General features: G+C 49.4%; 9 protein-coding genes across 9 annotated transcripts; 6 read left to right on the top strand and 3 right to left on the bottom strand.

Moving 5' to 3' along the window:
* Positions 1 to 44: 44 nt before the first annotated feature.
* Positions 45 to 1523, top strand: PEP1_1 (Type I transmembrane sorting receptor). The gene is made up of 4 exons (XM_018274443.2): positions 45 to 345; positions 400 to 680; positions 748 to 996; positions 1047 to 1523. The coding sequence occupies exons 2-4, from the start codon at positions 485 to 487 to the stop codon at positions 1385 to 1387; spliced, it is 786 nt and encodes a 261-aa protein (XP_018131419.2). The 5' UTR covers positions 45 to 345; positions 400 to 484; the 3' UTR covers positions 1388 to 1523.
* A 284-nt stretch (positions 1524 to 1807) lies between these two features.
* On the top strand, positions 1808 to 4311 carry VE01_04976 (uncharacterized protein). The gene is made up of 4 exons (XM_059463660.1): positions 1808 to 2630; positions 2680 to 2976; positions 3069 to 3249; positions 3364 to 4311. Exons 1-4 carry the CDS (start codon positions 2529 to 2531, stop codon positions 3843 to 3845), a joined length of 1062 nt encoding a protein of 353 aa, XP_059319788.1. The 5' UTR covers positions 1808 to 2528; the 3' UTR covers positions 3846 to 4311.
* Positions 4312 to 6671: 2360 nt separating this feature from the next.
* Positions 6672 to 10994, top strand: ERT1 (Transcriptional regulator of nonfermentable carbon utilization). The gene is made up of 4 exons (XM_059463659.1): positions 6672 to 6694; positions 6871 to 8278; positions 8406 to 10162; positions 10219 to 10994. The coding sequence occupies exons 2-4, from the start codon at positions 8044 to 8046 to the stop codon at positions 10234 to 10236; spliced, it is 2010 nt and encodes a 669-aa protein (XP_059319783.1). The 5' UTR covers positions 6672 to 6694; positions 6871 to 8043; the 3' UTR covers positions 10237 to 10994.
* FMN1 (riboflavin kinase) lies at positions 10969 to 11967 on the bottom strand. Its single transcript, XM_018274440.2, has 3 exons — positions 11734 to 11967; positions 11394 to 11648; positions 10969 to 11302 (listed from the first exon to the last, which is right to left on the bottom strand). Exons 1-3 carry the CDS (start codon positions 11854 to 11856, stop codon positions 11087 to 11089), a joined length of 594 nt encoding a protein of 197 aa, XP_018131418.1. The 5' UTR covers positions 11857 to 11967; the 3' UTR covers positions 10969 to 11086.
* Positions 11968 to 13303: 1336 nt separating this feature from the next.
* Positions 13304 to 13714, top strand: VE01_04973 (uncharacterized protein; the record flags this gene model as incomplete). The annotated part of the gene is made up of 3 exons (XM_018274439.1): positions 13304 to 13437; positions 13526 to 13662; positions 13710 to 13714. 3 exons carry the CDS (start codon positions 13304 to 13306, stop codon positions 13712 to 13714), a joined length of 276 nt encoding a protein of 91 aa, XP_018131415.1.
* A 1525-nt stretch (positions 13715 to 15239) lies between these two features.
* On the top strand, positions 15240 to 15989 carry VE01_04972 (uncharacterized protein; the record flags this gene model as incomplete). The annotated part of the gene is made up of 1 exon (XM_018274438.1): positions 15240 to 15989. One exon carries the CDS (start codon positions 15240 to 15242, stop codon positions 15987 to 15989), a length of 750 nt encoding a protein of 249 aa, XP_018131416.1.
* Positions 15990 to 16524: 535 nt separating this feature from the next.
* Positions 16525 to 17505, bottom strand: VE01_04971 (uncharacterized protein; the record flags this gene model as incomplete). Its single annotated transcript, XM_018274437.1, has 1 exon — positions 16525 to 17505. The coding sequence occupies one exon, from the start codon at positions 17503 to 17505 to the stop codon at positions 16525 to 16527; it is 981 nt and encodes a 326-aa protein (XP_018131414.1).
* Positions 17506 to 17699: 194 nt separating this feature from the next.
* VE01_04970 (uncharacterized protein) lies at positions 17700 to 18902 on the top strand. The gene is made up of 3 exons (XM_018274436.2): positions 17700 to 17758; positions 17815 to 17997; positions 18048 to 18902. Exons 2-3 carry the CDS (start codon positions 17815 to 17817, stop codon positions 18870 to 18872), a joined length of 1008 nt encoding a protein of 335 aa, XP_018131482.1. The 5' UTR covers positions 17700 to 17758; the 3' UTR covers positions 18873 to 18902.
* A 945-nt stretch (positions 18903 to 19847) lies between these two features.
* Positions 19848 to 20118, bottom strand: VE01_04969 (uncharacterized protein; the record flags this gene model as incomplete). The annotated part of the gene is made up of 3 exons (XM_018274435.1): positions 19848 to 19928; positions 19978 to 20018; positions 20070 to 20118. 3 exons carry the CDS (start codon positions 20116 to 20118, stop codon positions 19848 to 19850), a joined length of 171 nt encoding a protein of 56 aa, XP_018131501.1.
* Positions 20119 to 26167: the final 6049 nt, after the last annotated feature.

Genomic DNA, 26167 nt, shown 5'->3' with positions numbered 1-26167 from the left:
AATGGTCGCCGCCAGCAAGCTTGCCCTGTTCGCCACCGCCGCTGCGAGTGTTGCCGCCGCCCCTGCCGCCGAGGCCGGCGTCGCGACGTCCTTTAGCGTCCCCGCTGTCCACAACGGCAACTACCAGCGCAATGGTACGCTTGCTCTGCTCAAGGCCTACGCCAAGTACGGCCTGACTCCCTCCGAGCCAGAGAGCATCATCAACGTCCTTCTCGGAAACCTTGTCAAGCGCCAGGACGGCACCGTCCCAGCCAAGCCTGACTCCCAGAACGTCGAGTACGTCTGCGAAGTCACCATTGGCGGACAGACCTTGAACCTCGACTTCGACACCGGAAGCGCCGATCTGTAAGTTGTTTTCACAAGAATGAGACATGGGAAAAGTAGCTCATATGTTTCTAGCTGGGTCTTCTCCACCAGCCTGCCCGCAACTGCGCAAAAGAACCACAACGTCTTTGACCCTACCAAGAGCACCACCTGGAAGAAGATGTCTGGCGCATCCTGGAGTATTCAGTATGCTGATGGCAGTGGATCTTCCGGTACCGTCGGCACCGACACTGTGACCATTGGTGGCACCACCGTTAAGGGACAGGCTGTTGAGATTGCCAACAAGGCTTCCTCCCAATTCGTCTCTGGCGCCAACGATGGACTCGTCGGACTGTCCTTCAGCAGCATCAACACTGGTATGTTTTCTTTGTCTATAGTTTGCGCCGGCCTGCAAGAATGTTCACTGACAATCTGTCTTCGCAGTCCAGCCAACCCAGCAGAAGACCTTCTTCGATAACGCCCAGGCCAGCTTGGACCAGCCCCTGTTCGCAGCCTACCTTCCTTTCCAGGCAACCGGTGCCTACGACTTTGGCGCCACCGACTCCAGCCGTTACACCGGCGAGATTTCCTACACCTCCGTCGACAACAGCAACGGCTGGTGGGAGTTCCCCAGCACCTCCTACAAGGTCGGATCCAAGGCCTTCACCTCCCCAGGCTACACCGCCATTGCCGGTTAGTTTGTTTCTTCCCATCCTCCCCACCTCATCACTAACAATTTCCAGACACCGGAACCACCCTGATCCTCATGGGTGACGAGCAGGTCGCCAACTACTACAAGAGCGTCCCCGGCTCCAAGTTGGACAACACCCAAGGCGGTTACGTCTTCCCCTGCAGCACCACCCTCCCATCCCTCACTGTCGCCATCGGTGACGGCGGTGATGCCGTCATCCCCGCCAAGTACCTCAACTTCGCCCCGGCTGACAACACCGGCACGAGCTGCTTCGGTTCTCTCCAGCCATCTGGTAACGGCCAGCAGAACATCTACGGTGACACCTTCTTCAACGCCTTCTACGGTGTCTTCGATGCCAGCGGACCCAGCTTTGGTTTCGCTGCCACCGCATAAGGGGTGGATGTATGGGAGAGACTGATGGGGTTGGGCTTTTGACTTAGTGGAATTGGCTTACCTCCTCGACGGGGGGTATGTTGGGGGCTTGGCTTGGATTGGATTGGATTGAATAATGAGATGATGATGTGGGAGTGTTGTATCCCACTTGTAGTATTCTGCGGCGCAGAATAAACCTTACATACAGTACAGTCCAGTAAATACAAATATTCATGACTGAAACGAAACAAAAGAAGAAACACGACGTGCACCCGAAATTCCGACAATTCGCTTATCCCCACAACCAATTTCGCGATGAGACATTCATTCCTCGTAATCTGCAATCTGACAGCAACACCCGTAAAACAACCCCCCAGCCAAGACACCGGCACCCGCTTCCGACGCACCTCGCAATCCCTGTGGCTTACCCCAAATTCCCCTCCCCTCTCCCCCATCCAAAACCCGCCCGCCCCATCAAAAACGTTTACCATTTAGCATCCGTGTGGGGTAGCCGCCCACCGGCAAAATGCACCTCGCCCCTGTCGCCAACCGGGAGTTAAGGTAATGTAGTAAGTAAGTCAGCGCTGTCAAACGTCCACCGACGACTCGCCAAGGCGCGCAAGGGCAACACTCTCTTCGACGCCACCGGCGTAATGGATTGATTAAACACTATCGGGGACAAGCCACGCGACTTGGCGGGATATGCAGGGACGATGAGGGCGAGACGCGGTAGATGGGGTTCTGTCCGCCTGTTAGCAGAGAGTAGTAGGGTTTAGGCGTGCGAAGGACCGCAGGGCCGGCGGCGTGGAGGCGGAGAAATAGAAGGGTGGGTTTAAGAGGTGGATATGACGGAGGCGCGTGGGCTGGGAGATCTGCCGGGCGGGGCACGCTGCCTCGAAGGTTGAAGAAGGATGTCCAGCGCCTATCCTTTCTTTCTTCGGTCCTGGTTATGGTGGTGGTCACGGATCGAGTTGCCGTGATGTGCTAGCTAGATGGAAGGCGGGGTGTGTAATATAAAAGCAATTTACATCAGCGCCTTGGACGCGTGGGCAACTTGGCAGGAAGATGGGGGCAGTGAAAGGGGAGGAGTATATATATCCTTCGACCAGCCGGGGACGGATGGACGTCAGGTTTATTCGGTGTCATTATCAACTCGCACATCATGAAGTCCACCACGATCATCTCCCTCATCGCCGCGCTCGCCGCCCAGCAAGTCGCCGGCCACGCCACCTTCCAAGATCTCTGGGTTGACGGCGTCGATGAAATAAGTCCCCCCCCCCCCTTTTCAAACACCCAGCTAACACCCACCCCACCAATCCTTCTGCGCCCGCCTCCCCCAATCCAACTCCCCCGTCTCGGACGTAACCTCCAACGACCTCCGCTGCAACGTCGGCGGCGCCACTGGCGTAGCAGGGAAATGTGCTGTGGCTGCCGGCTCAACGGTGACGGTCGAGATGCACCAGCAGCCTGGGGATAGGTCGTGTGCGAATGAGGCGATTGGGGGTGATCATTTTGGGCCGGTGTTGGGGTATCTTTCGAAGGTGGAGGATGCGGCGACGGCGGATGGGTCGGCGGGGTGGTTTAAGATTTATGAGGATTCGTGGGCGCGGGTATGTTTTTCTCTGACTAACTGCCAGCTCCTCCCCTCTGGGCACTCAATCACGGATGTATGTGCATTGATGGCTGACGTATTTGGAAACAGGGCACAGGAAGCAACGGCGCCGCAGACTACTGGGGAACAAAAGACATGAACCTCTGCTGCGGCCGCGTGAACATGAAGATCCCTGCCGACATCCCCGCAGGCGACTACCTCCTCCGCGCCGAAGTGGTGGCTCTGCACGTTGCTGGCTCCCTCGGCGGGGCACAGCTGTATATGAGCTGCTGTATGTCCCCCTTCCTCCCCTTCCTCCCTCTCCTTCCCTTTTCCTTCCCCTTCCATTTCCCTTGTTTCCCCTTCCTCCCCCTCCCCATAAACCCAAGCTAACCCAACCCTCAAGACCAACTTACCATCAGCGGCGGCGGTTCCGCCTCCCCCTCCCTCATCCAACTCCCCGGCGCCTACGCCGCCACCGACCCAGGAATAAAAGTAGACATCTACCAATCCCTCGCCACCTACATCGCGCCCGGCCCAACCGTATACGGCGGCTTCACCAAATCCGCCGGCGCCACCTGCGCTGGCGTCGAGAGCGGTACTGCCACCGGGCCTGCGTATGAAGGTGGTGGGGGAGCGGCGCCGACTACGAATGTTGGTTCTGGACCAACTACTGCTGTTCCTACGACCGCGGCGCCGACGACGATGGCCACGAGTGTTGTTCCTACGACTGGGGGTGCGGCACCGACGAGTACGGCGGCGCCAGGTGGGTGCAAGAGCCCGAAGTATGGACAGTGTGGGGGGCAGGGGTGGACGGGGTGTACGGGGTGTGTGGATGGGTCGACGTGTGAGGCTGTTAGTCCGCCTTATTACTCGCAGTGTACTTGATCTGCTGAAGGTTTTTGGGGTGTAGGAGTGTGGTGGTATGGGGGGAGGATTAGATTGATTAGATGGGAACACGGGGGGGCACGCCGATTCGAGCGGAGAGTCGGCAGGGGGTTGTATGTAGACGCGTTCGTATATATCGCACGAGATCATCTTCATCCTCATTCCTATCTTCATCTGTGATCGATCACAACACCCCTCCTCCATCTCAGACAAACCCTATACCCTTCCCATATCACCCCTCTACCCCATCTCAGACAACACTGATGATAAATCCCACCCCCGTCACCCTCCCATACCTGCTCCGTAATCACACACAAATCCCCACCACCACCGCCGCTGCCTATCATACATGCCGTGCAACGCCCACTCTCCGGGTTACCGCTCTCGCACTGGCGCGATCCGGGTCTCTGGCGTGGGCAGCGGCTGTGCTGCGGTGTTATGTGCGTATGTATGTGTGTGTGTGGGGGGTATGGTGGTGGCGGAGAGCGGGAGGGTGCAGATGCGCGTATGTATGTGTGTATGTATGTATGTATGTGTGTGTTGTTTTGTGTTGCTGTGCTGCCTGGGTAGTCTGGGGATGGGATGAAAAGGGGAGAACGGGGTGTGGTTTGTCTGTCTATCTGTCCGTCTGGATTCGGCGGGATAGGGGAGAAAGGGGAAGGAAGGAAGAAGGAGATCGGATGACTCCCACCACCTAGACCTACCTTTCCACCTCCTCCCTTCCCTCATCAACTCCCTATCCCGTCCCGTCCGTGTGATACTCCCCTCGTAAACAAACAAACCCCCAGCCACCCCAACCAACCGGTGAGATCTCTCGACTCGGTCTCGCCCCCCTCTGGGTTTGTCACCCCTCAGCGCGGCAGGGACACGCAGCCCGAAACATGCGTGTAACCGCCATCACCGTCACGGCCAGATTAGCAAGCAAGCAAGACATTCACCGCATTGTATCGTATCGTCTCGTATCCAGCACCTACCACTACCTACCGCCATCCGCCCACCACCCAAGACCAGAACCCAGCACCCCAGCATCACCAGCATCACCCAGCAGCACCCAGCAGCACCCAGCGCCACCCATCACCAACAAGCATGGCGCAGCACAGCACAGCAGATCAGAGCCTGTCATCCTCCTGTGTCTGTGCAGCAGCCTGCAGCGAGTGCCTGTGGAACGGAGGGATGTAAGACATCTGCAGTGTGACAGCGCCTCCAGCTCATCGGTGCCAGCCAGTCTGGGGAGGGGACACGTGCGATTGGTGAATCGGTGTTTACGAGGTGATATAGAGTGAGCTGCGGATTTGTGATATTGTGATTAGGTGATGCTGTGATGGGCGCACGGAGGACAGCTGGGTGGTCTGGGTGTAAGTGGCGGGCGTGGGTGAGTCAGTGGAGGATGGGACAGAGGCGGTGGAGGGGTTGCAGAGTCAGATCAGTGGATGGATGGAGGGGATGGATATCGTCACAGGTACAGGTAGGTGGGTTGGTGAAGATATCACAGAGGGGAAGGGGGGGAAGGAGAGATGTCACGGGATTGGGAGATGGTGAGGGGGGGAGTGAGACTGTTTGAGATTGGGGGGTTGGGAGGGGACGAGTTAGGAGGGTTAGGAGGGGTGTTTGATGCGGTTCCCAGCGTACAGGAGAGGGTCGACAGTATGTATGGAGCAGTATGTATGGAGTACAGTACGTGTATTTCTTGTGCGAGCAGGAAGGTTTATTGGGATTTCTGAACTGGGTCCATCCAGTGCGAGCTGGGGGGAGACCTTGGGGGATGAATGGGTCGGGGATAGGACGAATGGGACAAATAAGACAATATAAACAGCGATTGGAACGAATCAAATGGGAAACAAAATAAGGAAACAATGGGGTATTAATTGAGACAATACGGACACACGACAGGCTGACATGAAAACAATGATTGAAATGGATTAAATGGGGACAAAATAAGAAACAATGGGCATAATGAGTAACTGCGTTGTCGACTTTTGCACCACAAGGGACAAAATGGTATAGGGACAAATGAGACATGCAGACGAGACATCGGTACTTGTGCATTGTGACATCCTCGGCTGTTGCGCGAATTGTTTGTACGGCGGTGTCCGCTGCAGAATTTTAGGCGGGCGTACACTTTCCCGTGCTTTTCTTGGCGGGCGAGAGAGAGAAGAGAGAGAGTCAAAAACCCATGTGACTTGAACCCTGCTTATGTACCTCTGTCGTAGGCCAAGGTACCTTCTGTCTTATGTCCTTGGCCATGCACTGATGTGTCTCTCCTCTTTCCCTCTTTCCCTCTCTCCTTCTGTCATCATGTCCCTCCTTAAATCCCTCTGGTCCTATTTGTCCCTTTTGTCTCTCATTCTGTCCCTCTTGTGCCCTTCATTCTTGTCTCTGTCCTTTCTTGTATTTCTGTATGGCAGATGCTGATGCAGATTCTATTCTTACATACACTACTCGTATACTATCGTATAATTAAATGGTTCAGATGCTGCGTACTGATTGATATTATTGTATTCAGATGCATTGTATTGGCTTGAACTGTATGTACTGACTTGGCTGTTTGTAATATTACTATTATACTGTATTGTATGTAATATTACTATTAGACCATCACATCACCTCTCTCTACCTTCACCTCCTTCACTCTCCCCCAATTGAACTTATATACTCTCCCTTTCTCTCTCTCTCTCTCTCTAACTCACTCTCACTCTCTCCTTCCTCATTAAATCACTCACGGACTAATTGCTAAAAATACAAGTAACCACTCCGCAAAATATCATGTGGAATCCCAAACCCCAAAAATACAAATTATCAAAACATTAAGGCGCAGTCATAGTCACAGGCAGTGCCCAGACTCTTCCAAGGTGCGGGGTTCCTTTCCCACGAGTGAAAAAAAGCAGCTCGCTCTTCCCTGCCCTGTTTACTGCTTTTATTTCCTTTTCAGCCCTCAGCCCTTTTTTTTTCGCATGCGGCTTTCGGCGCCCAACCTTGACCGCGCTATTTCTTTCTCCGCACGCCTTAACCTTCTGCCTTACACTAGGAACTGACATAGCCATCACAGTCTACTCTACTCCCACCACCCACCACACACCACACATTTCTACCTTCTTACCTTCCTAGCTCCGATCCACGCGGGCAATTACTCCATTGGCCTACCATTACTCGTACATTACCCACCACAGCCTCGGCCATACCACATCACTCTCCACTCAATCACATCAATCAACTACCTCCAACTCCCCCCCAGCTCGCATCGCATCGCCGAGGAGCGCAAGCGCTTGCGAAAAACCCGCTCTCTCCAACCCCAACCACCGACGCCGACGCCGATACCGAAGCAACACAAGAAACGAAAAGACCTCACGAGACAATCCCCGACGCCGCACTCACAACCACCAACAAACCAAACAACCCCCTCGGCCTCGCCAATGCGATGCCCGCATGCACGTCTGACCTCGCCACCACATCCCCGACCACTCCTCCCCACGCGCACGCGCAGCTCGACACGCCCCGCGCCTGCACGCGGGTAGCTGCAGCAGCATCACAGCCAGCCAGGCAGAGGCAAGCAACGCACACGGCGGCGGTACGACAGCGACGACGGACGACGCGCGTGACGGGTCCGGGTCCAGCGACCGCACGAGAGCAGGGAATCTGAGAGGCTGAGAGCCGAGAGAGAGAGCAGGGCCGAGAAAAGGGCACGGCGGAATTGCGAACGGATAGGACGGACGGGCTTACGAGCTGTACGAGCAGAGTGTAGACGTGGCCGGCACGCTCACACACGAAGGAGGCGCATACAGAGGCTTATGCTGCGTAACCCTGTCTGAACGACACGGGCCAAGCGAGACGAGACGGACGAGACGAGAGGAGACGGTCAGCGAAAGGCCGCGGCAACGTGTTGGACGCGGGCCAGGACCGGCTGGGTGCAGCGCACGAGCTTCAGCTACACTGCGCGGTGTACGACGAGTGAAATTTATTTTTCGCGAAAGGTGTCTGTCTGCTGCCACGGCACGAGACGGCTCGGGAAGAGGATAGGCGCACGACGGTTTCTCCGGAGACGGCGTAGAGAAGTGGACGTACTGATTGCCCTTGCGTTGTGGGGTGTGACGATTTTTTTGTTTCGGCGCTGAGAAGGGAAAAGGGAGAATTGGGGTGTGATTTAAGACATTGGATACCCGGCGACAGGACGATAGCTACGGAGTAGCGACAAGACGTGAAGATGCCGGGACATGAGAGCGAGATTGTGGACGATTCGTCTGATGTCGCGTCTGAGAATGAGTATGATGCGAGAGAGGAGCATGATGAGGGAGCGGCGGAGGGTGCGGCGCAGAATGGAGTTGGTGAGGGGAGGGAAACCAAGAAGCCGAAATTGGATCCCAAGGATCCGTTGAGGCCGAGGAGGAAGAAGGCGAGGAGGGCATGTTTTGCATGTCAGAGAGCACATCTTACTTGTGGTATGTTTTCCCATGTGATAGATAATTTTGCCTGTGTGGTCGAATCTCCTTGCAGTCCAATTGTCTCGGATAGCTGCCTATTACTATGGGTAGATGATTTTCCTACGATAAAACTAACTTTCAATAGGCGACGAGAGACCGTGTCAACGCTGTATCAAGCGCAATCTCGCAGATGCATGCCAAGACGGCGTCAGGAAGAAGGCAAAATACCTTCACGATGCTCCGCCAGAGGCACTACGACCAGTGCTTGGCCCTAACTACAACGCCGGGCGCAATGGGCGAACACCGAGCCAGGCGCCAACTACTGCGGCGTCTGATTCTTCACCTGGTGTAGGCGGATTCTTCCCGCAAGTCACCACATCGCCGACGTACACTATGCCATTCCAGCAGATCCGCCACCCGCAAATGGCGCCTCCGATGCCAGACGCGATGCCGTTCATGACGAACCCCTCGCCTCTCTCCCCCAGCTTCGCCGGAAACCAGCAGCTCCAAGGCCTAGGCAACTCCATGACCCCCGCCAAAATCGAGATGCAAGAAACCAACCCCTTCGCAAACGCGCTCTTCGACCCTAGCAACCCCGCGCTCTTCAACTTCGACCTCGATTCCCTCAACTTCGGCAACCACTACGGCGCCATGGAATTCAGCATGCTGAACCACATGTCCTCCGGCGCCGCCGAGACGCCTCCCCAAGACCAACCAGGCTCCTCCCACGGCGGCTCCTTCGACGCAGGAAACATGTACAACAACGCCACCGTGCAGTATAACCAGCTCTACCCCCAGCAGCGCGACGCCATGCTCTCCGACTACGGCAGTCTCACGCGCCAGGACTCGAGCGGGAACATCTACAACCTCCCCGCATCACACCACCTCCCGCGTGCCTTCGCCATCGAAACCGGGCCCATGAGCAACGCGAGTCCGAGCACCGACGCGAACGCGTCACCGCAGCAATCTTCCCTGATCTTCGATACGAGCCCAAAAACCGCGTTCACGCAATCTGCTACCCCCCGGACTGCTAAGCGAGATGCGCCGCAGAAGCCAGTGCCGAAATTCCAGAGCGTTATGGCGCCGACGAAACGCGGGAGAGATCCGTCATCTATATACACCTCCGTCACAGAGCCGTACTCCTACACCACCGGCTTCCACGCCCTCACGGCCTTCATCCAGCGCCGCTTCTCCGCCAACGCGACCCTTCGCATCGCCAAGTCGCTCGGCTCCATTCGTCCGTCATTCATCAGCTGCACGAAGACGCTGAATCGCGAGGATCTCATCTTCATGGAGAAGTGCTTCCAGCGCACGCTCTTCGAGTACGAGGATTTCATGCGCGATTGCTCCACCCCGACCCTCGTGTGTAGGCGCAGTGGAGAGGTGGCGGCGGTGAATAAGGAGTTTAGCCTCCTCACGGGGTGGGGGAAGAATGTCCTGATGGGGAGGGAGAAGAATGAGAATGTCAACCGTGGACATTCTGGGGATGCGAGTGCGGGGAGCTCCCAGGGGGGACGAAGCGGGATGGCGACGCCGAGGGCGACGAGGCCGGCGGCGATGGATGTACAGCCTGGTCGGCCGACGTATGTGCTGCTCGCTGAGCTGATGGATGATGATTCTGTCGTAGAATTCTATGAAGATTTCGCGCGACTGGCGTTTGGAGACTCGAGAGGGAGCGTGAGGAGGAAGTGTAAGTTGTTGAAGTATCAGACGAAGGAGGGGGGGGAGGGGGTGGGTAGCGGGGAGGGGCCGAGGGAGGAGAGGCCCGTGGGGGAGAGGGTTAGTAGGATTGATGGGGAGTGGGGGATTGGGAGGCTGGAGAAGGATGGGAAGCTGGATTGCAGTTATTGTTGGACGGTTAAGAGGGATGTGTTTGATATCCCTATGTTGATTGTTATGAACGTGAGTATTCCCCTCTTTCACACACACGCGCGGAGGGCAAAGCTAACATATCGCAGTTCCTCCCATGCATCTAATCCACCTCACCACCACAACAACCACTACCCCCACGCTCACCAACACACCCCCGGCACGCATCACACCCACCCGTGCTTCACCTCCGGCCCGGCCCGCTCAGAAAGCGGGAATCCGCATAGTCGCACCTGACGACGACACCGGCCATCAGCATAATAAAAGCTGCACGCACGCAGCACAGCGCAGCGCTACGCATATAAGTAGCGCGCAGCGTGTGGGGGGTGGGGTGGGGAGTAGGGCCGTGGCACGCGAATATGCGGCCTCGCGAGGCGGCCATGGCGTGCGCGAATTCGCGGGCGATATATAGAGACGACTGCCGCGATCGCGGTCTATACACAGCATTGCGCCGCATTTTGCATTACTTGTCTTTCGTTGGTTTTCTTTTCGAAGTTTTCTTGTTTCTTTGGTAATTATAAGGATGCATTGGAAGTGGGAGAAGAGATAAATGTAATTGGAATTGGCATTAGGAATTAGGTATCTTGGGGTCTTGGGTGGGGGATGGAAACATGGTTCATCTCTCCCTCTACTACTATATCCACTCTCGTTATAACGGGGTGGCAGGAGGGAGGGAGGTGGAAGGTTATTTAAAAGTTTGGGGGTATAACATCATTGGCTCTCTACGCTGGGAGGGACGACGGGTGGACAGACACGGGACGGGGGAATTCAAGATAGTCGAGGGCGAGAGAGACGAGAAGAACTAGTACAGGACGAGGAAGGATAGGGTGGTGATTAGTGTATGGAATCAATTACATTCTAGAACGATCTAACCCCATTCCCCACCATCGACCCAGTTGTATCATTTTCCCCTTCCCTTCCCTTCGCTGACACCCATACCCATACCCTCATTCACCCTCACTCCTCCTCCCCCCACAACCACCCATCCGCCCTCCTCTTCCTCCACTCCTCCCTATCCAGACTGCGCTCCGCAACCGCCATATCCTCCCTAATATCCTTGACCAAGCTCTCCTTATCGACGTAATCGTATTCCGGACGGATGTAGCCCAGGATGCTGAGGGCCATTTGGGTGCCGTAGAAGTCGGCGGGGAAGGGGTGCATTATGTGGACTTCCTGCTCTTGTTGTCAATACTTGTTTTCGGAATGATGAGTGGGAGGGGGTTGAGGGGACGGCGGAATGGGGGGGGAGACAGGGGGGACAAACAGCAGACCGCACGGTATTCCCATAAAACGGGTTATACCCAATCGACATCACCATCGGGAAAACCCTCCACCCCTCTTTTTGTTTCTCCTCCGGCACGAACTCCGCAGCGTCCTTATCGGCCTCCTTATCGTTCGCAGGGTGCGAGGGGTGCGAGGAGGAGAGCTGGAGAGACGCCCACCCGAAGTAGACACCTGACTCAGCGGTCGCGATCCAGGCGGCGGAGGTGACGGGGAGGTTGGCGGTGGGGATGCCGAGCTTGGTTGGGGGTTAGTTTTTTGCGGGGTAAGGGGGAGGAGAGGAGGGGAGGAGGGGAGGGAGAGGGGGGGGGGAGAGGACGAACTTCTTTAGAACCCCGTCCGAAACCCTTTTCGACTGCGCCGCGCATGCGGAGGGGAAAGGGAGCTTCAGGTCCCGAGGCGGGGCCGATTATGGAGGCGCGGGGTTCTTTGGTTGAGGGTGGCATTTTGGCAGGTATCTAGGGGTCGCTTTGGGAGGTGGGTATGGGGGGTATAAGAGGGGAGCTGGGAGCTGGAGAGAGGTGAGGTGGAGGAGTGGATTGTTAATCAGTGCTGTTGTTATCGTGGGGTGAGTGAGTGTGGAGGGGTCTAGCGCGAGGCTGGGGGTGGGACGGGCGGACGGGGTGGAGTTGGGGTCCGGGTGCCGACGAGGCTGCGATTTTGTGTTAATTAAGCCTTCTATGGCAACGGCGATCTGTGATGTAGTGTAGATAGACATATATATTTATTTTCACTTGAAAAACTGGGCGTGTATAATAATACTGGATTACAATGTCTTGGCCCTGCGTGCGCGTCATAAGTGCTATTTCTGTACCAGAATGGAGATATATAAAAGGAACGATGTAGTACGAAACTAGGGAATCAGTTTTCAAAACATAAAGCTCGATTTTGCATGTGCATCAGCTGGACAGTCAATGGAGGTAATGGGCGGAACAATGTAATTGGGATGTGCAAAGCTTTTTAAACAATCCAGATATTTCTCGAGTGGTTGATGAGAAGGCGCATCAGTGAGAAGTATCGGTGACAAACGGCACCGATGAGAAGATGGCATTGGTGGCAAGACGGTATCGATGACAAGACAGCATCGGTGAGAGACTAGTACCGTCAAGAATACATAGTCAGTGGGAAAATAGCATCGGAAATAATACAGCCTTGGCACATGTTTCTCTGCATTTTTTTTACAGCTGATTTTCTCATCGCCCACGTCACTGCGAACTTGGGAAGCTTTGATTTCTTTTTGTTAACTCAACGTCTTTACTTCAAGGTCCTTATAAAGTAAGAAGACTATGTTTATTTTCGGCACGATCATCGTTCGTTAGTTAATAATACCTATTTACTCAATCTCGCTCGCTGTTGGAACCCCTGCCATGCAAATATCTACAAAATGGAGGCAGTGAGGTGTGCCTTGATTTTTCCATGGGTTGTTATTTTTGTGGTTTTTTTTGGATACTGTCGCTTGGAAGCTTTGGAAGGGGCTGGGAAGCTGTGTTCGCTGCAGGGACTACGGTGAGACTTGCACCACGAGTATTCACCGTGGGAACAACTTTAAAAGTCAAGGACTTCTACATATATATAAAACGCTCCTCGGTGTTATCTCACACTTGAACGGGTTCGGCACGCTCAGGAAGCTGCGCACTATGCGCGTATCCGGCTCAATCCACTTCCTGTATTCGTCCGTCTTCTTCTGTAAATTGAAACCCCACAGTGTGCGCACGATGTTGATGTACAGCCACTCAGAGACCACTGACCATGAACTCTGACCATAAACTATTGTACATTTCGAGAAGTACTGCTCCTATAAAAGTATAATAGTAGTCTAGATAATATTACCGTATCCAAATATTGCCTTAAATACACACTTCTCATTCATGAGCTATTAAGAAAAAGCGCAATATGCCACACAAAGGACTATGGGTAAATGAGGATGCAACTCAGGAGGTCAAAGATGTGCCTGGGTACTACAAGGTCGTAGCTGGTGATCTGCTACTGAAAACCATTTGTGTTGCAGTAAATCCAGGAGATTATGGGTTGGTTCCTCTAGATATCTCTGTTCCTCCTCAACGCTTCCATTGAAAAAGATTGCCAAGAACAATTCTCATTCGGTGCTTCTGATAGGGATACTGAGAAATTTGGCGCCATTAATACGATTGGGGGTTTTGACGCAGTTGGCGAGATCGTAGAGGTTGGCGATGGGGTTACAGGGTTCAAAGTTGGACACAAGGTTCTCACCTTTACGAGGGGAATCGGACCTGGTGACGTGCCGAACCATCCCTCTCGCTGTACATCACTAACACGAAAGTCTAGCCAAATATGGAGCGTCTCAAGAGTACTTTCTTGCCTTAGCTGCTTCCTCTTGGCTTTTCGATGAAAAGCGCATAAGTGAGGAGCGAAGCCTTTTCGAGACTGAATCTGTATTGCAGTATCTAGCGATCACACTCTGCTATCATATTTCCAGTTTCTCATTTTCCGTTTTCGCTTCCACGTGACACTCATGCTTCTTACTTGGACAATTTGACGTAATTGTAGACTCATTTTGATAGCGTCCCTGACTAACTGCCACTATAACAGATCAGGAGATATATTAATATAAGTGGCATGACATTTAGCATGTAGTTCGTCTGACTCTGAATTATAATATATTACCCTGTCCCAAAGCAGTCACAGCTACACAGGCAACTATGGCGTCCCCACCAGCATCCCATTTCCAAACCGGGAAGACAGACACACGAGCGCTTTTAAAGCAGTTACCCGTCGAGATTATCAAGTCGATAGCTACCTTCCTCCCTCTCTCAGCCGCCGTCTCGTTTACTTTGACCTGTCGTTCGGTCTGGTTTATTCTGGGGAGCCAGTACCTTGATCGGCTTCGGGAAGATCAGCAAGATGGACTCGATAGACCAGTTTTCCTGGATATCCTACAGAGAGATCTACCACGGCACATCCTGTGCCTTGATTGTGAGATTCTCCATAGTCGAGCACAGCAAGTAAATAGTCGATCACCATGCACGATGGCAGATTGTGCATCATCTGTCCATTGGCATATATGCAGAGGATTCACCTCTGTCACATTTTTCTTGGTTATGAAGCTGTATCGTAGCGGCCTTGACTACGGCAAGCTACTATCTTCACTATCTAGATTCTACAGTTTTCCAAGACGCAGTGTTTCCGACACTAAGCATGTGAACCACGAGGAGTTTACCCCCCGAATTACAGACGGCAGGTTTTTACTACGCCATCAAATCTGGCTCCTTCTCCCGGTTGGGAAGAAGGTAGAGGTCCCTAAAAAAGTCTATGCAAACATTTGTCCACACTGGCATTTTGTAGTGCCGTATGGACAATCGATAGAATTAAGGAGGAGGTTGACATGTCGAGCAAGCCATTGGAACAATCCACAGCTCAACTGCCTAACTTGCGCGGGCCTGTTCCAATGCGACACCTGCCCAACTGAGATCCAGATTGACGCCATGGACTTTTTTGGTCATGGCGTAGCGTTGATAATAACGTGTTGGTTGGACTTGGGCGAGGGCCGGAACCCGCTAGACATCAAATATAGAAGTCATGTACATGGTTATTGGGGCGATCCAGTACCATTTGACGCAGGATCTATTAAAGCTACATATGAGGGAGGAGATATTGATATTATACAGCTGCTGACACCGAAATATAAAGCAGAAATGTTTAAAAGTGCGCTGATATAATGAGGTATACGGTCGTTCCTTCCCCCTTTTTAAGTGTCTCGCCATGCATTCAAAACCCAACTATGTGGTCTGAAGAAGTTGAAGAAGACAAACAAAGAGGACGAACAGCTTACTTTACTACACATACATTAACAATGACTACAACAATTAAGCCAACACCTACCGAATCGCAGGCGCCAAGTCTAGAGTGGCAGTATGCTGCTCTTATCATCGGGATAATTGTCCACATAGGGATCATGTTTGGATCCTCAACTGCGTTTATCCGGAGATGGTTCGCGGGTACATGGGCGGCAGACTTGCTTACTCCGCCAGTAGTAACTGCAGAGAGAGCAGCTGCGACTACGGAGGCAGCGGCAGTGGTGGCCGAACGGAGAGATGCGGGGACGGAGAGAGGAGCTGCGGCAGCCGAACGAGGAGCTGCGGCAGCCGAACGAGGAGCAGCAGCCGGCGAGCGGGAGAGGGCGGCCAACGAGTGGGGAGCAGCGGCCAGTGAGCGGGGGAGGGCGGCCAACGAGCGGGGAGCAGCGGCCAGCGAGCGGGGGAGGGCGGCGGCCGAACGGGGAGCGGCGGCGAGTGAGCGGGGAGCGGCGGCGAGCGAGCGGGGGAGAGCCGAAGTAGAACGCAGAGAAGCCCAATCTGCACGCGCAGCCGTTGATATTGAAATCAAAGCGACCCGAGAGCATCAGAGGATGACCGACGCGTTCTGGAAAGCATACGCCACCACCCAACAGGACATTCTTACTCAACAAAAATATACCAACACCCTGCTCCTGAATTTGCTACACATTGTCAGCAGGGGGCGAAAAGATGGGCCAGGAGGGAGCGGCACGGGGGATAGAGGGAGTGGCACGGGGGGGGATTCTTCTGAGGCGGACTTAGACTGAGGTGGTCGGGGGTGAACTGGGGTCGAGTGTCAAGTATGTTTAACAATGGGGACGACATCATCGATATGGGGCGAGTGTGTATATATTAAACTTGAGAATCGTTTTTCAGTCATTCTTCAAGCATATTCCATATCCGAAACCTCTTTCCGTTGAAACGTGAAATGTGTTGAGGGCCGGGGGATCGGTCATGGCTGTGGCGGGTGTCCAAGATTGTGAGTCCCTTTCCGTGTTTGATAATGGGTTACTAACAGCGAAAGCTCTAACCACTCGCGCCCGTTACTTATGGAGTCGCACGGTGGAAAGGCTTGCGAAAGCCCTTCGACGGCCTTTCCACCGTGCGACTCCATAAGTAGAATCGCGATGAGATAAGTAATATTAGTAGATGAGATGCAGGTTAAAAACGTTGTCATTGTTCAGAATAACTATCTATGACACTCGGCCCATCTCTCCCTCGGCTCATCGTACTCGCGGACGAGATCGACGATGCGGCGGTGGACGTTTCCCGGTTCCTCTGCCGCCACATTGTCGATCTCCCCTACTTCTCCTCCTCCTCCCCCTCCTCCTCCCCCTCCTCCTCTCCCATGACAATGATGTTCTGCCTAATCACCCCGCCCGACCTGCTCACTCTCCTCTTGTGGCCCTGCTCCTTCTGACTATCCTTCTTCCTTTTCTTCTCTTTGGATCCCGGGAGACTCTGGCCGCCCCCAGACGTCTTGCGCGGTGTCTGGGCGAATCCGGAGTTATTGAATACCGACGGCATGGGCTTCATGGGCGCACGGTTTCCACCGCCAAAGTTGTAGCGCAGTGGGACGGCGATCCCAGCCAGCCGAGTCTTCCATGGCTCCTGGTCTGGCATTTCCTCCCATTCCCTGTTCATAATAAAGGCGGGCTGGTTCCCCCCCTTGATCTTCCCCGTGGCTGGGTCCCGCGCGCCTCTCTGCAGGGAGAAGGACTTCTCAACCGCCGCAACCAAGCATGCTGCAATCCATTCGTGCAGGGTCACCATCCTGGGAGTGTCGGCGCACGAGATTTCGTCAAAATCGACGCTCTCCCACAATGGGGCCACGAACCATCTTACTGCATCCGGGTCTTCGTGCACAAACCTCTCCCAGGTCCTCATCCTCTCTTCCTTCTCCTTCTCCTCCTCCTTGCCCTCGGCTGCCCCTGACTGCACCGGGTAATCTGGCCTATTTTTCCATCTGGGGATAATTTTATCCGCCAGTGCAGTTGTGAGCATGGCCCGGTGCAGCTCTGCTCGGATCCCCTTCAAGTTTCTTTCCCAGGTCTTGGCGTCGAACACCTGCAGGACAATCTCCATTGGGAGGCATCCTTCGATCTCCTCTTGTCGGCAATCATGGGTTGTCAAGTAAATTACCTTGGCCAACTTTTTGGCGTATTGCGATATGAGTCTCTGGGCGTTCTTCTGGTCGAGAGGATTGAATGGTTCGAATTTGAAGTTTGGGAAGTCCCAAATCTCCCCGTTTGTAATCGCTCGAATGTTTGTAAGACTGTACATGATGTAAATGAATTGGATTGGATTTTTTTTCTTTAGAGGTGGTGCTATTCTGTGAATATTGGTATGCACTGGTCCCTATCCAAAGACAAATTCACTTAAGTGATAAATTCACCCGCTTAGACCCCCCCTCCAGCCCACCCACAACAACCCCCGCTTACAACTTCTACTCGTAATAATTGTCCACAACACAACAACCTCTGTCCGCAATATTCCAGAAGCCCTCACTGCCCCAAATCACCCAAACACGTCTAAGGTAAGCTATATATATTGTTTTTATTAGATGTTCTATACTTACGAGTTCAAACATAGATGGCGACTCCTCCCAACTCCCCATTGAAAGTGATCGAATCGAGACAGGAACCAGAACTCGACAAGAATGCCGTATTTGCCTCCAAGGAACTGTTCGATAAAACAGCCACGAGGCTCCAAGCATCGAAGAAAGCAGGGGTGTGGTCCGATCCAAAGATTGACGGAAGCCTCGCAGTGAACCTGGTAAGATAATGTCTCCATTGCCAACTAAACTACATACTAACATCAAACAGAACAACGAGCTGGATATTCCCACCTACATCCCCATGGCCCACTATATCGCAGGAAACTGGCTCGGCAATGGAGAAGAAGCGGCAGCCCCGGTGGAGCCGAACGTGAGCATCGCGGTGCCAGCGACCAGCCTCAAGCTTGCGAAAGCGATCGAGTTAATGCACCATTCGATGCCCGCCAGTGAAATCCGCAATTGCTTCCCGAAGCATGTTACTAAGTTTGGCAAGAGGGATACTGTGTTTGCGTTCTACGAGACTAAGCTAAAGGAGCACGCATCCGCAATCACCCGTGCGACGTTAGAGCGTGGGTTCCTCCTGTCTTGCTCTGTCATTGACATCGCGATGAACTCCGGAGATTTTTTTCAGCAGATGCAACACGAAGATGAGCTGCACCGCATCAGTACTATCAATCAGTACATTCGGCCGGAGCACATTCACTTCATGTTCTCTGACCAATTTAAGGCGGTCTCTTACAACTTTGTGTTCCATAATGCTGTACGCGCCAACCTGCAGGAAGAGGAATTGCGGATAGACCTCCGTAAATATCTTAGATTTACGACCTGTCATATCATATATGACTTCCTCCGATTTGTTATCTCTGTGAAGGAAGGAGACGACAAGGATTTCATTGATAAGAACGGGATTGGGCGTATGTTCGTGCGAAATAATTACTATATTATGCCTGGTGGAGGGCCAGCTGGTGAGGTTTCCAAGAACTTGAAACGACTTCCGGCAGCCGACGGTTTCGACACACACTCTCGAACGAGATCAATTGGTGGGACCACCACTGTCAAGAAGACAGGATGGGACGCATCTAATTACGCCTGATAGACTTATGGAGTCGCCCGGTGGAAGGACCTACAAAGGGCTTTTGTCAGCCCTTCCACCGGGTGACTCCATAAGTCGGCTGTGTAGATTGCGTTGTGTTTTGCGCTGGGTGTAGGGGGAGGGTTGCTTGCGCGCCAGGGATATTGCTAGAGAACGTTGACAAAAAAAAATGTTTTCATTATGCGAAATTATTCCTGCAATGTGTGAATGTCTACTGTCAAAAGCAAACTCGCAAATGAAGACCACGAGCTTGCCGAGGAAGAGGAGAAGCGGGATGTTCTATGGGCCAAGATTAGCACAGCAGCCCTAGAGGCCCAGCGACTGGCAGAGTCGGAGAGTGATGTGCTCAAGCGGATGAGAGAGGCGTTTTTGTAGTTTTATTTGTCCGAGTTATTCAATCTCGCTGCCCGAGCTGTCCACAAGCGGTGCATGATGTGAGATTGAATAACTTTTCTGTGTGAAGCCGTCTTGACAAAGGTGTCGCCTCCGGTCCCACCCAATTGACGACTCCATAAGTCCATATCAATACACAATTTGCAAATCACATATTACGTATATCGTACCTGTATTGTTCTACGGACAGTCGTAAGCCACATAGCCATTCCCATTGTAGTCGCCCCCCACGCCATCATCACTGTCTTCCCCCTTCGCGCTCGATGCGGTCCAGCTCCCCCTGCACCTGCAACATCTCGTTCGAGAGGGTCGCTGTGCGCTCCTTCATACAATCGAGTATCAATCTCAGGTGTCGAATCGACCACTAGAGACCCTCGATCTATCCTTGGAGTCAGAAATGAACCATATACGAATGTATGTGAAGGGCATTACCTCAATCAATATAGCCTTGGTATGCTGCCTAAGCTCGATGTTTGCTATAAAATGTTAGATTGAGTTCGTATCAATGTGTTTGTCATACATACCTGGCTGCTCGGGAACGGTGATAAAACCGACGTGTACACGCATAGTATCAATCGAATCTTAGGCCCTTGCTGTGGTAATTGCGATATCGGGGTACAGGGGCAATTCCAGATCCGCCAACATCTTCTGCACATGCGCATTCTATATCAAATGTCAGCATGCGTACTTGGCTGGGTTTCGCGGTCGTTACATGGATGTTTGCGTCAGCAGTCGACGACTCCTCGGGTTGATCTGTAGATTGTTATTTCATGTTGCCACACAGACTATGGCAATTTCACTTACCCATGGTGAGGCGACTGAACACATCAGCTGCGTCGTTGGGGGTGGACATTGCTTTGTTGTCGTATGGTTTGTGGGTTCTTGTGTAAAGTTGAGACGTTTGTGAGGTTGACAACTTTGATAGCCAAAGTATTCCCAGCAAGCGGCGGTCTATAATTCAGGCCAATCGCAGAATTACTATAAGATGAAAAATATTAATTATTTCATTTACAATGAGAATGCCAATCTTTAACTTCGACGCTACGGTATTATCTACTCTCTCGAGTATAATCTTTGAATATTCAAGTGATAAAATATGAGTCTACTATAATCAGCCACTCACTCGCCAACACTTTAGTTATCCTCGCTGTGTAGTATTCATATTATTCTCATAAATATAGATCAAGGCGTCGTCAGGGATCTACAGGTATGCGGGGTACTCAGGGGTGCGCCATCCAAATTATCCACAGGCACAAAAATGGCTTCGCTGGGACTTGTCCCCATTTTGCTGCACGTTCCCTGAAAGTCCACGCGAAGCTATTTTTGACGTCACGGGGACTTGTGCTGTACTTGCACATTTTTGGTGTAGATTCCCAAAAGTCTTCGCGAAGCCAAAAGTAGTGGCGCGGATACTTATAAGTAGCTTTTCATACTGAGACGGTTTCGCTGATACCTCTTGTCGTTTTGGTCCCTCAAAGTATCCGCAAAGCCAAAATGGCGTCGCGGGGACTTGCGCTATACCTAGTTAATTTATGCGGGCGACCGAGAAGTCCCTGCGAAGCCATTTATAGCAGTAGGGATACTTGTAAGTTGTTTTCAATATGATAATGGCTTCGCTAATACATCCATCAATTTTGCGTGTGGTTCCTTAGATGTTCCTGCGAGGCTATTTTTAGCCTCGTAGGGGCTTTCTATATACAGTATAAATACATCCTCATTTACTCTAGCTAGAAACTACAGAACACACCTTATAGTTTAACCTTTAGATCTATGCCTTAATCTACTAGAGAGTTATCTATTCATTTAGACCTTAACAACAACATCTATGAAATTTAAGAGAACAAGCTTTTTAGCTTAGCTTAGTCTTAATGTTCTCTTTACTACTATAGCTGTTTTATCTACTTATACACCTAGTTAAAGACATATAATAACTATTTAGATTTTTATAGGTTTTCTTATAGGCATTTTAGCCTTATAAACACTTTTAATAATATTTCTAGATAATTGTTAATAGGTTATAGCTTACTAGGTTAGAATTCTCTTAGAATTACTAGTAGGCTAGGTAAGTATATACTTGTTATTAAAACACTAAGATATAAAAGGCTACTCTTTTAAGATCTAGTAAAAGCTTACTCCCTCTTATAAAAAACAACTACTAATATAAGTTATTTACTTAGGATTATATAGTTTCTTAGCTACCTTACTACTTATAGTGTCTTTATTTAGCATTATTTAAACGTTTCTAAGAATTAGGCATATGTTAGTTCTATATAGAGTATTAGGATAATAGTATTAATAATAATTCCTAAACTAATTTACCTATTTACCTTTATATAGATAGGTATATAAAAAAAGAAAATATTATAAGGATAGTAAAGATAGCCTAGGAAAGCTTTAGTATAGTTTATATTATAGTTAGTATTTATAAGTTACTTATAATTTATTTTAAGCTAATACTAATAAAGTATAAATTAGGCCTCTTACTTTAGATAATATCTCTTTATATTAGCTATTATATATAGTATAGAGCCCTAAGGTTATTATCATTTTATCTTCTAATCTATTTTAACTATCTACTCCTTACTAACTTATAATGTTCTATACTCTATATATATAACCTATATAAGAATGTCTCCTTACTTATAGTATAAGGATACCTCCTTACTTAGGTTAGTTATAGCTATTATATAGTACTATTAAAACTTAGGGCTATTATAGGTTAGTTATAATTAATAGCCTTAGGTATATAGTATAACACTAGGTCTTAAACTATAAGACTTATAGAGGTTTTATTACGTTAGTTTACTTAATAGAGAAGGTAGGGGATTAGATATAAAGGCTTCTATAAAATACTATATTAAGTTAAGCATAAAGCTTCTATTTAAGAACTATCTATCTACTTATATAAAGGTATTATACTAAAGGGAATAGTTAGAATAGTAAACTCTATTACTATTCTTACTATTCCTACTATTCTATTATATAAGGATCTTATAAGGAGGTGCCTATAAATAGTCTAGTACCTACTCTATCTAGTACCTAGTAATAGTTAGGTACTTAGAAAGAGTCTAGTACCTACACTATCTAGTACTTAGTAATCCTTAAGTACTTAGGAATTCTCTAGTACCTATAGAAGTAAGTACTTAAGAAAACTCTATTACCTAATGTTAACCTTACCTTAAGGGCAGCTAAACTACTAACATGTTTATTACTACTATAACTAGTATATTAGTAAAAGTATAGCTATAATGCTAGCTATAATATATAGTATAAGGAAGCCTTAGGTAAATAGGGAGTTAGCTAAGTTAGAGTAGTTTTAGATATTTAAGGGAAGAGCTATAGTGTAACGCTAGGTCTTAAACTATAAGACTTATAGAGGTTTCGTTACGTTAGTTTACTTAACAGAGGAGGTAGGGGATTAGACACTAAAGACTTTTATAAAACACGTTATAGTATATAACAAATACTATATTAAGTTGAGCACGAAGCTCCTATCTAAGAACTATCTATCTACTTATATAGTAGTATCGTGCTAAAGGGAATAGTTAGAATAGTAGACTCTCTAACTATTCTTACTATTCCTACTAATCTAATCACGTGTACGTCCTATAAGAGGTGCTATACTTATTGTAGGTACCGATTCCTATAGGTGCCCTTCTAAGGAGGCACCTTACTCTACATAGGTGCCTTTCCTAATAGGCACCTTTCTTTTGCTAGGTACCTTCTAAGAAAGGTACCTTTTCCTAAAGGTACCCTCATTAACTAAGCTACCTACAATCTCTACATCCATTTCCTACTACTAATTAGCTACAAGCTATTTTACCTTATTATTCTATCTTATAGCATATAGGTTACATGTTTTAGCTATAACACTAGGTCCCCTCCCTTAAGGCCTAGTCCTATAGGCCATTGCTAACTAAGAATCTACTAGCCTACTTAAGCGTAGTAGGTCCCCTATATTCATAGGGTAGGTAAGGCCACGACTATGTCTTCCTCTAAACACTTAAAAATTAAAGAACGTAAATGTAAGGACATAGGGCACCGTATCATAAGAAGTTGTATATAGGAGTGTAAGTTGGATAGAAGTTAGTGCAATCCTATAGGTCTACTACAAAGGATACAAAAAAGATAAAGGGGGAACCCTCCGTTCCTGTTTCCTTCTATACCTAGAACTCCTCTAACACAACTAACCCCCTATTTACCTAAGGCTTCCTTACGCTGTGTGCCTAAGGCTCGCAGTTGCAATTGAACTATAACTGCCCTAAGTCTTAGGGGCAGCACGTAACGACTGTAACTAACCTAAGTAAGGAGGCATCCTTCTTACACTACCCCCTGCCTTTAGAGGGTGCTTTGTCCTTAATGCACGAAGTTCTATCAAATAGCCACTTCCTATTGCTTATCTAGTTCTAGGTTAGGGTCGTTGTGGTCACAGTACCTAACTGTAGCATTAAGTAGGCTAGTTGCTCGAGGGCGCTTAAGGGTTGGCTTAGGGAAGAACAAAGGCTTCGTAGTCGTAGCAGATACTCCTTAGAAGGGATTTAGAGTCGCTGCCTCTATAGAATCTAGAGGCTGTGTAACTGTAGTTGCAGTCTATTTAGTAGGAACGCAAGGAGGATCTAGCTCATTGTTCTAGTGCTGCTCCTAATTGAAGGCAGTGAGTTCTTAGACTATAGTGTAGTAGTCTCCCTTCTATTAACTTTTGATAACTGCTACGTAGCTATGGAATTAAGGGGTTAACTTGTTCTACATGTACTAAAACCATTCTAAGTAGGCTACTTGTCCTATAATAGCTACACCCTAGAAACGTACTTTAAATTTAGGGAAGGTCTTATCTATATGTCCCTTCTCTCCTATATATAGGTCGTTAAAGAGGTTCTAAGCCTGCTCCGTCTTGTTTCTAGTAAGGTAGTATAAGCCTAGAAGGTCCATTATCTCATCTGCACTCTAGAACCCATGCGTAGCGGATAGGTATTGTGGCTCTAAGTAGGTTTTTACAAGGCTAGTTGTAGTTCCCTAAATCAACGCTCTTCTAGAGAAGTCGGTAGGGTAGTAGTCCTTATTAACTATAAGACGGTCCTAAATCGACGCGCTCCATTGTAGGAAGGTGTGTTCTATCCCATCGCTAAGCGGAGTAATCCTCTTAGAGATTATAGATTTCTTGTAGTAGTTTAGAGGGTCTTTAGTAGGTATTCGCAGCAGCCTTGAAATTAATAGAGAGCGAGTGTTCTAAAGAGGCGGCAGTTAAACTGTCTTAGGGGTGTTTTGTATAGGAGATCGCTCTGTAGGTATAGGGGTGTCCTCTAGTGTAGGTAGGGTTCTTGTCTAACTTGCCACTAGAGTTGTAAGTAGCTCCTTAATCTCTAGCATCTAGGTCTTAAGGACTACCATTCAGTTTAGTATGTCCTTAGTAGGTAGAGCAGTTTAGGCAATAGCTACTGTCTGTCTTGTAGCTCTAGACAGTTAGCCATCATTGTTAAGTGTAGTAGGTGTCGAGTTCTTCAACATAATGGTTTAGAGGTGTATTAAGTTGTAGTTGATATAGAAGAGAAGAGTTTGATTTCTAGGTAGCTTGTAGCCATTAACACTCTTGTTTACATATTCCTCTATGCGTAAGGGGGTTCTTAAGGATCTTGTATCCTATTTAGCGCTAACGCGTCAGCAACTTTACTAGCTTGCTCTATAGGATCAAACCCTAATCTACTAGTTGTCTATAAGTTCTCTAGGGTCACAGCTATTTGAAGTTGTTAGGTCTCTACTTCGAAATGTCACTAAGTTGCAGTCGGTAGTGTTTCGATAGTTCTCCTAAGTCGTTCTAGTTATAGGATATTATTTGAGTACAGCCGTCCCTAGTAGGCATAATCTTTTTTGTATAATGTAAGGACATAGGGTACTATATTACAAGAAGTTGCATATAGGAGTGCAAGTCAGATAGAAGTCAGTGCAATCCTATAGGTCTACTATAAAGGATATAAAAAAGATAAAGGGGGAACCCTCCGTTCCTGTTTCCTTCTATACCTAGAACTCCTCTAACACAACTAACCCCCTATTTACCTAAGGCTTGTAGTTGCAATTAAACTATAACTGCCCTAAGTCTTAGGGGCGGCACGTGACGACTGTAACTAACCTAAGTAAGGAGGCATCCTTCTTATAGTAAACTACTTACTAACTACATAACCTACAAAGGGGTTAAAATGCCTTCCTGTTCCTACTATAAGAAACAAGGTCTCTACTACCTCGCTTCTACATCCTTAAAACGATGTAACGAATGTATTCGTTTAAATTCCTATAACTATAATGTCTCTAGTCCCTCTACTAGTAACTAGTAGTTGCTATAGAAAGAAGAGGACCGTCTTTAACTTAAAACTTACATGACTTATAAGGCTATAGCAACTACTATGGCCTGTCTTAACTGCCTTAAGTAGTAGTAGGATCTCCTTAAGACCTAAGGTGCTAAGATGCTTCGCTATAGTCTAAAGACCCTTAACGAACTAGAGGAGGTAGAAGAACGTAAGTAGCAAGAAGCTAAAGCCTATAGTCACCTTGCTAGTCCTTCTATAACTAACCCTAGGAGCGCCGTCCCTAAGTACAACTACCTATTAGCCCTTTTCCCTAGGTTCTTTAATTGTTAGGGTGTTAACGGTAGAACTCTACTAGCAACTCTAGGCAGCTAAGGTTTCCCCTTAACTCCTATGAGTTGTCTATAGGTTCGTAACCTTTCTATTTTATTAAAAACTCTTCTTAGCATCCTACTAACCTTTTGTCTAGGATCGCCTTAACCTCATATTTAATGATCTCATTTTTAGGTTGAAGTTCAGTATCTATTGTAATTAGGGCATCCCCTCTTACTAGTTCTAATAATGAGACATAAAACACTAGATGGAGTTTAGAGTTCTTAGGTAGCT

This window comes from Pseudogymnoascus verrucosus (assembly GCF_001662655.1).
Source record: "Pseudogymnoascus verrucosus strain UAMH 10579 unplaced genomic scaffold scaffold_15, whole genome shotgun sequence".
NCBI lineage: Eukaryota > Fungi > Ascomycota > Leotiomycetes > Thelebolales > Thelebolaceae > Pseudogymnoascus > Pseudogymnoascus verrucosus.
The sequence above is the reverse complement of the archived record's forward strand: the minus strand, read 5'-3'. Positions and strand labels throughout refer to the sequence as shown.